The sequence below is a fragment of the Coregonus lavaretus genome (genome assembly GCF_964263955.1).
Source record: "Coregonus lavaretus genome assembly, chromosome: 15".
In the NCBI taxonomy this organism is placed as follows: Eukaryota; Metazoa; Chordata; class Actinopteri; order Salmoniformes; family Salmonidae; genus Coregonus; species Coregonus lavaretus.
The window spans coordinates 20055401-20066557 of NC_140002.1; the positions used below are offsets into that span (position 1 = coordinate 20055401).

The 11157-nt window shown below is 40.3% G+C and overlaps 1 protein-coding gene across 1 annotated transcript; it reads left to right on the forward strand.

The window, feature by feature from the left end:
* Positions 1-6103: 6103 nt before the first annotated feature.
* LOC311142638 (rhomboid domain-containing protein 2-like) lies at positions 6104-10378 on the forward strand. Its single transcript, XM_084178293.1, has 3 exons — positions 6104-7230; positions 7687-7834; positions 8082-10378. Exons 1-3 carry the CDS (start codon positions 6720-6722, stop codon positions 8569-8571), a joined length of 1149 nt encoding a protein of 382 aa, XP_084034419.1. The 5' UTR covers positions 6104-6719; the 3' UTR covers positions 8572-10378.
* Positions 10379-11157: the final 779 nt, after the last annotated feature.

An 11157-nucleotide genomic window follows, 5' to 3' on the forward strand; every position in this document is an offset into this window, starting at 1 on the left:
TGTTTTGCAACCGTATGGGCATTAATTCCCTCTTGTTCCAATTTATTCTATATCCCGAGAAGGTACCAAACAAATTAATCACCTCAAGAATAGCTGGAATACTAGCGTGGGGTTCTGTTACATAGAGGAGAATATCATCTGCGTATAGGGAAATCTTATTTAGAGTATCTTTAGTATTATAGCCGTGTATTGCTGAATGAGATCTGATCGCTTGAGCGAGAGGTTCAATAATTAGGGCGAAGAGCATAGGCGACAGCGCACAACCCTGCCTTGTCCCTCTGTGGAGGTTAAATCGGGGCGACATTGATTGGTTAGTGAGTATTCTCGCACAGGGGTTCCTATATAAAAGCTGGATCCAATTTATGAACCCATCTCCAATATTAAATTTCTGTAGGACCTTGAATAGATAGGGCCACTCAACTTGGTCAAAGGCCTTTTCGGCGTCAAGAGATATAACGGCAAGGTCCACGTTAGGTAACCTCTGAGAATACATAATGTGAAGAGGCGCCTGAGATTGAAGAATGAGTTTCTATTAGGGATAAAGCCGGTCTGGTCCGAATGGACCAATTTGCCAATTAAAGTGCTAAGCCTGTTAGCCAGAGTTTTTGCTAAAATCTTTTGGTCTGTATTAAGGAGGGATATTGGTCTGTATGACCCTACCTCTTCCGGATCTTTACCCTTCTTATGTATAACTGTAATAAACGCCTCATCCAAAGTAGATGGGAGAGCTCCATCCTCATTGGCCCGAACCAACATTTTGTGCAGGTAGGGAGATAGCATGTTGCTGAATGTTTTATAGAATTCACCAGGGTATCCATCTGGGCCCGGGGTCTTGCCACTCTTTAGAGATTTAATTGTTTCTCTAATTTCTTCAAGAGATATTTCCTTATTCAGGAAGTTAGAGTCTTCCTGGTTCAGGGCAGGAAGATTACAGTCCTCCAAAAAGTTATGCATAATTAAGGGATTAGGATCCGCTTTAGATGTATATAGAGTCTCATAAAACTGACGGAATCTGTCATTGATGTCTTTGGGGGAGGAGAGTAATTCCCCAGATGCAGATTTAACTTTGTGAATCATTCGGTCACTCACGTTTTTTCGAAGTTGTCTGGCGAGTAATTTGTGTGGTTTGTCACCAAACTCAAAATATTTTTGCTTGGCATAGAGAAAAGATTTAGCAATTTTAGCCGAGAGGATCTGATTGTATTAAAATTTTAAAGACATAATTTGTTTATGTTTCTCCATAGATGGATGTCTAGCATTCTCCCTATCCAGTAAGTGAATTTGTCCCTCCAGTTCTACCAATTTTTTTCTGTTTTGCCTACTGGCAGTCTGAAAGGAGATGATACAGCCTCTCAAATAAGCCTTCAGCGTTTCCCACAATAATGCTGGGGAAGTCTCTGTGTTGTCGTTGGTATCAAATAAAAATGTAATTTGGTCTTTAAGATGTTCACAGAATGTTGGTTCTGTGAGGAGCTGAGGATTCAACCTCCAGACCCTCTCGTTTGGTACGATGTCACCCAATCTCAGGGAGAAGATGAGTGGACTGTGGTCAGAGATTATAATATCATGATATCTCACATTACAGGTATAGGGGAGTAGTTTAGCATCAACCAAAAAGTAGTCAATTCGAGTATATACATTGTGAACATGAGAGTAAAAGGAGTATTCCCTACCCGTAGGATTAGAGATCCTCCATATATCAAATAAGTTAGAATTTTTTATGTAGGTATTCAAGAATTCGCTTGAATAGGAGGTAGGGGTTCGCCGGGTAGAGGATCTATCCAAATATTGGTCTAGTACACAGTTAAGGTCCCCTCCAATGACCAGATTAGTATGGGAGATATCTGGAATCAGGGCAAGGACTCTTTTGAAAAAAGAGGGGTTATCAATGTTTGGCCCATAGATATTTAGTAGAGTTACAGAAGTAGAATGGATCTCTCCTATTACGATCACATAACGACCCTCTTTATCCACAATAGTGGTTTTATGTAGAAAGGGAATTCCTTTCCGTACCAGAATCGCTGTGCCTCTCGTTTTGGCAGAGAAGTTAGAGTGATACACTTGTCCCACCCACTTACATTTAAGTCTGTTATGAGATTTGTTTTTCAGATGGGTTTCTTGCAAAAATATAATATCAGACGAAAGTGCTTTCAAGTGGGCTAGGACCCTGCCTCTCTTAATTGGTTCGTTTAAACCCTTGACATTCCAGGAAGTGAATGTAAGTCCCGCCCTCCTCTCATTTGTAGTTCCTATGGTGGCCTGCATAACATGTAACTCACTAAAAAGGTAAGAAAGCGCACCAAACCATCACGATCAGCATATGTAGCACCTACACCCGAGCAGTATCCAACCCACCCCTCCCCCCCCGCAAGCACCTTTACTCTCCACCCTGTTCCCCTACTTTCCCCAACCTTTACCCCCCCCCCCCATCAACCCACATTTAACAGGCATACACACATAGGACAGAAATAAATATGAAAATAAAAATAACAAACACATTGTCTGGCCGATGCCAAAAAAGCACGGCGCGCCCTCGAACAAGAGGTAAAACACAAATAAAATCCCAACTATGCGCTCACCTCTCGCTATCCTAGAACTTCTACTAACATATGAACTGAGGAGGCTCCCGCACTTAAAGTGTTCAATTAGCATCTAATAAACCTAAACAGAATAAGTTGCAACTTAAACATATTGCGCACTTAAGGTTAATCTTGGGTCAATCCCTGAGATAAGCAAGATGTATCATCACAAGATTCTATTGCTAAGCAATACCGGTCTAAACATAAACCATCAGTAACCGACATAGACAGCAGGACAGTTACATATTGTGGGTTAGGAGAATTGAACAAGGATTTTGATAAATTGAACGTACCCCCCAATCAAAAAAATAACAAAGTAAATAAAAATGTAAAAAAATTAAAAAATGTAAAAATAATAATAATAATACATTATTTTCAAATAATTTTAAAAAATAGTGATTTATATATACATATGTGCACACATACACATCCACACACACACACACACACATACATACATGTGCATACCTACATACATACACACACACACATACGTATATATATATATATATATATATATATATATATATATATATATATATATATATATATATATATATATATACGCACACACATATACACACGTATACACGCACACATACATACACACACCCCAAAAAATATATACATATAAAATAAATATTCTTAAATATATACAGATACATACACACGCATACACATATACATCCATACACACACATCTACATACACAAACATGCATACCCCAGAATAATAATCTATACAAATTTAAAATATACACATACATAATACTAAAATGCTAAGAGAAAATAATAATAAAGTACAAATAATTATTATTATATGTACGCACAGGAATAATGTAAGAATTGAAAAATAAATAACGAAACAAAACAAAAATGGGGGAATATAAGTATATCCATCCGAAAGTGTCAATGATCCGACCTGGAAGGCCTCCCAAACAGGCATCGCTCTAAACCCAGTCGGAATGAAAGTGAAATTAACGTTAAGTGAGAGCTCTGACCGCCCTCCATTGGTCAGCTCATCGTATTACATGTTCGGTAGCCCTTGCTGAGACCGTTTAATACGGTTTCACCCGTTATGGTATGGTATGGTATGGATTCGAGTCCGTGAGCAGACCTTAACACACAATGACAAGGCACTCTAACCTGTACGGGGGATTGGTGTATATTCCCGGACAAACTTCTCTGCGTCCAGAACCGAGGAGAGCCAGATCTTCTCCCCGGAAGGCGGGGTAATTCTTAGTCTTGCGGGGAAGAGCAAGGCTGGGTGAAGATGGAGTTTGTAGAGTTTGGTCATGACATCTCTGTAGCCAGCGCGGTGCTTTGCCACATCGGGCGCATAGTCCTCATAGACACGAAAGGGGTGCCCTTTATGTAACAGGTTGCCCCTCATTCGAGCCTCGCGCAGGATAAGATCCTTGGTCTTGAAACTGTGACAACAGATGATTACTGGGCGAGGACGCTGGCCCGGTCCAGGCACTGGGACAAGGGCGCGATGTGCACGGTCCACTAGGGGATCCGACGCCAAAACATCCGGTCCCATTGCATCCTTCAGTAGCTTGGCGAAGAAGTCGGTGGGGCGAGAGCCCGCCTCCACCCCTTCTGCCAGACCCACAACGCAAAGGTTATGCCGCCTGGATCTGCCCTCCAGGTCGACCACTTTCACAGAAAGCCTCTGCACATTATCCTGCAATGACGTGCATAGCATCTCTAACTCGTCGATCCTACCAGCGTTGAATTCAGAAGCTTTCTCAAGGTCCACAATACTCTGGCCCTGCGAAGCGACCGTTCGAATGGTGCTCTCGATTTTAGTGTCCAGTTCAGCAATAGTAGCCTTAAGATCCTCCGCTATAGCAACACGTAGTTCTCCCAAAGCCCGGGTAAGTTCTGTAAGTGTCACGTTGTTACCTGTGCCTTCCGCCATGTTTGTCTCGTTGTTTGGTGGGGTGTAGACCTCTGATGTGGATTTATTGTCCTTTGGTCGCTTATTACTAGGCATTTTCACATAGAAAGTTACAATATTGTATTAGTAAGAAAAGTTTGTTGTAACAAGTGCAATAAAGTAAGTTAGGTTAGATTATTTTGCAAAAAAGTTGCGGGAGCCTCTCACACACAGCCGTTCACTCCAACATGCTAGCTCCGCCCCATTCTTTAGCATTTCTAATGAATGATTGTCAATTCAACCAAGCCAACCAAAATGGCCATATGAATCAACAGATTGATCTATCTGTTCTGTCTCTATGGGAACAGCAGAGATGTCTGACCTGGCTAAGAGGCTCTGGATTGATGTCCCATCCATCCCCAGATGTCTGTTCCTGCCCACAGCTCACAATGATTGGCTGTGAACAGTAAAGAAAAAATGTAACACTCTTTTGCTCATTTTGGCCTTGGAAATAACTTGGAAATAAATGATGTAGCTATCAATAAATAATTTAAGTAGCTACTGTTATGTGGTTGATTTGAATGTGACATACAGGCCTTTTGTGGATCTGAGGGGTCTGCACTGAAGTAGACTGTCAAGACAATATTCCATTTCAAATGTGGTTAGATAAGGAGGGATATCTGCACTTGCTTTTATTGTGATAACTGCAGTTTGTACATGCAGCATAACTAATGTTTATGTGTTATTGTTTTCAGGTCAGATTTGACTTACAGGCCTTGGCCTTCTGCGCACTTTGCCGGTTGGCCACATCACAGAATCAGGGGTGTTCACCCTCACTGGATTCAACTGTCAACACAACACTCCATTTAAAAGGTGATAACAAAAACAGAAGATTTTTTAAATATATATATATATATTTGATATTTAACACATAAGGGCGGCGCCTTAAAGCTCTTTTGATTCACTCATCATTACGATTCATCTTGCTTTCTGAGGGATACATTTCCATCAATTGATTGGCACAAAACATATCCTGGCACACACACGCATAAAGGGCATGTCCCAAATGGCACCCCAGTGCCCATATATTGCACTTATTTTGACCTGAGTCCAATGGGCACAGGTCAAAAGTAGTACACTACAGGGTGCCATTTGGGACCAAAGAATGTAAGAGCCTACCAGACGTTCTAAACTCCAAATCACCTTGTGCAGTGCGCACGGGTCTATCCAACCGTTTCCAATCGTAGTATTTATTCTCTGCACAGTGTCAGCTAGGGCAGACTATGCACCTGAAACAACCTGACTGAAGAAAGCGATTGTACTGATTGTATCAAAGCTGAACACAGTTTATGTAGTGAATTTATGCTTGGTTACGTCACAATAGGTCACAGTTTTATGGCCGCGCATAATACGTCACAGGAAAGGCTTGTATGGGACTGGACTGGTGGTATCTCCCCCTGGTCGTAATTCATAACTGTCAAATAAAATCTATCTAGCTATCTAACTCAAATGGCTGTTGAGGACTCTTTGATCATCACATTTGAGGCACATGTCAGCAGGTGGCAGTGTCTTCAAATGCAGCACTTGATGATCTGAGCAACAGTTGAGCAACTTTGTGGTTGTGACAAATCCAAATGCGGAAGTCCAGTACATTTGTTTTTGCTTAGCAAGCTTGCCCGCCTATTTCTACAATTCATCTTCTTAAACTCGGATTTTAAACTTAACCACACTGCTAACCTTATGCCCAACCTTAAATTAAGACCAAAAAGCCTATTTTTGTTTTCATTAATTTTTAAGATATAGCCTATTTGTAATTTGTGGCTTTGTTATCTAGTGGGAACCTCTAGCTAGCTAGCTAGCTACCTATAATCTGGCTAAAGTTTTACGCAATATTGGAGGAAAAGATTGATTATTGTACTTGATTATCCAAGTTTGACAAATATGCATTGGGCATCAAAATGATATCCGAATAGTTTTAAAACATATGGTTCAGAGGTTCAAGAGTTTTACTCCTGAGTTCAGGCTCACGAGTGGGATTGTTGCTGTCATTAGAGTATCATTTGTTTTGTTTACTGTCACTACATATTTCGGTTTATCAGAGGATGTCTTCAGTCTTGGAACGACAGTTTTTGGCAATGGGCATGGTAAGTTAGCTAGGAGGGTCTGAGTGAATCAACAGTCATATATGCTCAGTAGCTACTTTGAATGAGAGTGTTGTAACGTTAGCTAGCTTGCTAAAACGTATAGCTAATGTAACAGATGGTGCCAGTAGGCTACAGCAGCAGGCTACAGCACAACACACCAGTGCAGCTTATGTCTGTCAACCCTATCATTTATGTTTTAATCCTTTCCTCTTCCTTTGCAGTGCACAAGCTCATCACATACTCCTTCCACCACAAGACAGTGACCCAGCTACTCCTCAGTATTGGGGTTCTGGTGCCCCTCTGTGGAGGCATTGAGAAGAGTGTGGGGACTGTTCGGTTCCTCCTCATGTTTCTGCTGCTCTCTATCAGCACAGGGGTGTTGTACACCATACTGGGTCTGCTACTGTTTGGTGCATCTGCCCAGAAACAGGTGGAGGGGTTAATTCCAGTGTCCCTCTCCCTTATGGGTATGGCCACAGTGCACTCCCGTATGGTTAAGGGCTTTCTTTTCGGGGTCACTGTACCCATGTTAGCCCTGCCCTGGCTGTTTCTGTTCATCATAACACTTTTGGTCCCACACACTGTCTTCCTTTGCAATGCCATCGCCATCATCGCAGGGGGGATCTGTATCCTTACTCATTTACATTTACATTTTAGTCATTTAGCAGACGCTCTTATCCAGAGCGACTTACAGTTAGTGAGTTATTTTTTAATTTTTCATACTGCCCCCCCGTGGGAATCGAACCCACAACCCTGGCGTTGCAAACGCCATGCTCTACCAACTGAGCTACATCCCTGCCGGCCATTCCCTCCCCTACCCTGGACAACGCTGGGCCAATTGTGCGCCGCCCCATGGGTCTCCCGGTCGCGGCCGGCTATAACCTCATTGTGGTTCAAAATAACTGATACACTCCTCTGCAGTATGTCACAGCTTTATAAGTGTGCTTAGTAGTGTAGTTAAGTGGTAATAGGTTATAGGTGTTGTATATGAATCCTGCTGCTGAACATTATGGCATGTTTGTTTAGAAAAAATCTTGCATCACTGCGTCACACATTCTCCTTAACTTGCACTGGTGAAACAGACGGTAAGGGCTGGCTCTCACTTCTGGACATGTCCGATGCCAGGGCATCAGTGCTGGACAAGAAGATGTCTTTCAGGCTGCTGAGGAACATTGGTGTCCTGTATGTCCCTGCATCAACAGAGGAGAGAAGGAAGACGGTCCACCCACCGTAAGTACTGAGAAAGCACCAGACATATCATTTATCAGACAAGACAAGAGGTCATTAAATAACAATTGCTGTGTGCAAGCCAGAGCACATAATGTACTACAGTATAATGAGGTGCAGTTATAATTGATGATCCGCAGCTGTAATTGAATACTGTACAATAGGCACCTAGTGGTCCCCCATGATTAGATAGAGAATTACTGGTATAGATAGGCTCTCTGAAATCTGTCCACGTTCTCATTGATTGCAGAATCATTCCAACCCCAGGCTCCTACCCAGTCCAAGCCTACGCTCCAGTGTCCTTTACCTCCAACCTACAGGCTACCGAGACCACACCAAAGACATTTGAAGGCTGGGCCAACTCCTACTATACACAGGGGAGCCCTGTTCAGCTCTCAGGTTATAATGGACACAACCATGGATATGGCCTCAAGCATAGCTTTGGGCCAAGTCACGGACATAGTCACGAACATGGACACAGCTGCAGCCACAGCCAAGGTCATGGACATAGTCACGAACACAGCTTCGGCCATGGACTCAGTCATGGGCATGCATCTGCCTCTCAAACCAGCAGTCACTGGGCTCCAGTGGCTCAACATCCACATTCTCAACATTCCCACCTCAGTCCACTGTCTGTGTCTGTCAGTGCCCCCCAGAGTTTCACAGCAAAAATGCCGGAGTCACTGCCAGAATCTGTGATGGTTCACCCAGGAGCACCTGTGTCTTCACTGACAGATTGATGACTTCAATCCGTAACGGCAAAACTCGCTATAGCTCGATTGAAATTTAAAGGCAATGTTCGCGAAGACCGGAAATTACATTTACATTTCAAGCGTGCTATTTTCAGCAATCACAATCCTTGTAAAAACGTCAACTCTTGGTATAACTAATAACATAAAAAAAAAAAAAAATGTCAGTGTGGTTATAAGCCGCTATAGCTCTGAACTACGGCAATACGGATTTAATCGAGCCCATAGTTGTCATTCAATGTGTTTTCTGTCTCATGTTATACATTGAGATGTAATATGCTTGGACATGTGGTTTGAGGCAGTACTTGAAGGTCCACTTTTTCTTCACTGATGTTTTTGGTTTGAATATACAAGCAGGCTCTGAATGTTCAAGGTCAAATCAATGCAAGAAGGGTTTGATTGTCAGTTGATTGTAAGACCACTCCTTTTGGCTTGTGTGTTTTGTACTTTGTGTTTTTTTACACAGACGGTAGACAAATCTCTTGGTACTCTTGATTTATATAACCTAGATTAAAACAACGTTTTTCAAAACACTTAGTAAACCAGAACAGTTTTTAGTTCAAACTAAACATTTTTATCACACTAATGTATTATCAGTTTTTCCCCCTTAACTACACTTAACAAAAATATAAATGCAACATGTAAAGTGTTGGTCCCATCACAATATATTTTACATTAGTTATCTTGTTGTTTTTAATCCCACCCTTCAGCTCCACTCAACCCCTCCCATCTATCTCTTAACACCATCCATTTTTTATTTACATTTGCCATATATTTTTCAACTGTGCTGTGATGTTTCACAAAAGTTCTGAACCTTTCTATTCTCATAGTTTCTACAGATTGTAAATTAAAGATAAACATTTTTGTTAAAAGTATTATTATATTATTGATCGATTGACTATGACTTTTCAAATCACCCAGTAGTGCTATCTGCAGAGTTAGCTCCAGGTAAATGTTGCACTTCTTCTTCCTGGACCTTTGACCAAAAACAAGCTACACATGGACAGTACCAAAACAAATGATCTAATGAATCGGTCTCTTCGCAGAAAAATCTGCAGAGCTGGGATGGTTGTATCCCCCATATATATAACATTCTATTGGTTGCAAGAATTTTGTATAATAATTTTAATTGAAAAATTTTAGGTTTTGAATCCGGCGTTGTTTTGCGTATCAGTTCATAAACCATGTGCCATGGTATCGGTACATCGAAAATCTCTTTCCAACTATTTTGCAATCTATATGGCACAGCTGTCAAATTTTTTGTCCTTAAATAAAACTGATATACTTTTTTATTTATCACAATTTTCATTAACCAATTTTGGTCTTTAATGAAGACAAGTTCCTTATTTTTTCCCCCTTCCACTTGCCTCTTCCATTTTTGCGTTAATGCTGCAATTAGTTGGTTGTAATTTTGGGTAGAGCAGACATTTCCATATATTTTTGTTAGCTGCATGTGTGGCATAACTCCACTAGTCCTATTTATGATATCATTTACAAAGATTATACCTTTTTTAAACATTTTTTTGAAAAAATAATAATATAAAAATTATATTTGAGTTTAACCACATTATTTGTTGTATTATTTGTTCTGTCTTTTCTGGTGGATTAAACTGAAATCGCAACCAACTTTCTATGGCTTATTTTTAAAATAGTGATATTTTGGAGATGATTTCATTTTCAGTGAGAGGTTGTAATCTGAATAAAGGGGAAAAGGCCATTCTTGAACATGGGGTGAGATATTCTTATTAATCTGCTAGAAAACCAGTTTGGATTTAAGTATAACTTTTGCATGACTGAAGCCTTTAGTGAGAGGTCTAATGCTTTAATATTTAATAATTTCTGCCCTCCGAATTCATGTTCATTATATAAATAGGCCCGTTTAATTTTGTCTGGCTTGCCGTTCCAAATAAAATTGAATCTTTTTTGCTCATATAGTTTTTAAAAACAGGTCCCTAGATGTAGGCTAGACCATAAGCAAATAGGTAAACTGGGATATGACTAAAGAGTTAATCAGGGTGATTTTACCACAAATAGACAGGTATTTTCCTTTCCATGGTAGAACATTTTTATATATTTTTGCTAACTTTCTATTAAAATGTATTGTAGTGAGATAATTTCTTTATTTCGGGATATGTATACCGAGTATGTCCACATCACCGTCAGACCATTTTATTGGTAAACTACACGGTAATGTAAAAGGTTAGAAAAAGTACCTAGATCCTCTATGAGGCTGTGGAGGGATCCAAATTGTGGATTTAAAAGAAAGCATGAATCATCAGCGTACAATGACATCTTTGTTTTTAAGCCCTTGATTTCTAACCCCTTGATATTATTGTTGGATCTGATTTTAATAGCTAACATTTCGATGGCCATAATAAATAGATATGCAGATAGTGGACAACCTTGTTTTACTCCTCTTGACAGCTTAATACTTTCTGAGAAGTAGTTATTATTTACTATTTTACACCTAGGGTTACTCTACATACTGTAACTTTAACCCATTTTATAAGAGATTCTCCAAAATTGAAATTTAATCCAGGCATTTATATATAAATTCCAGTCGTACTTTATCAAAAG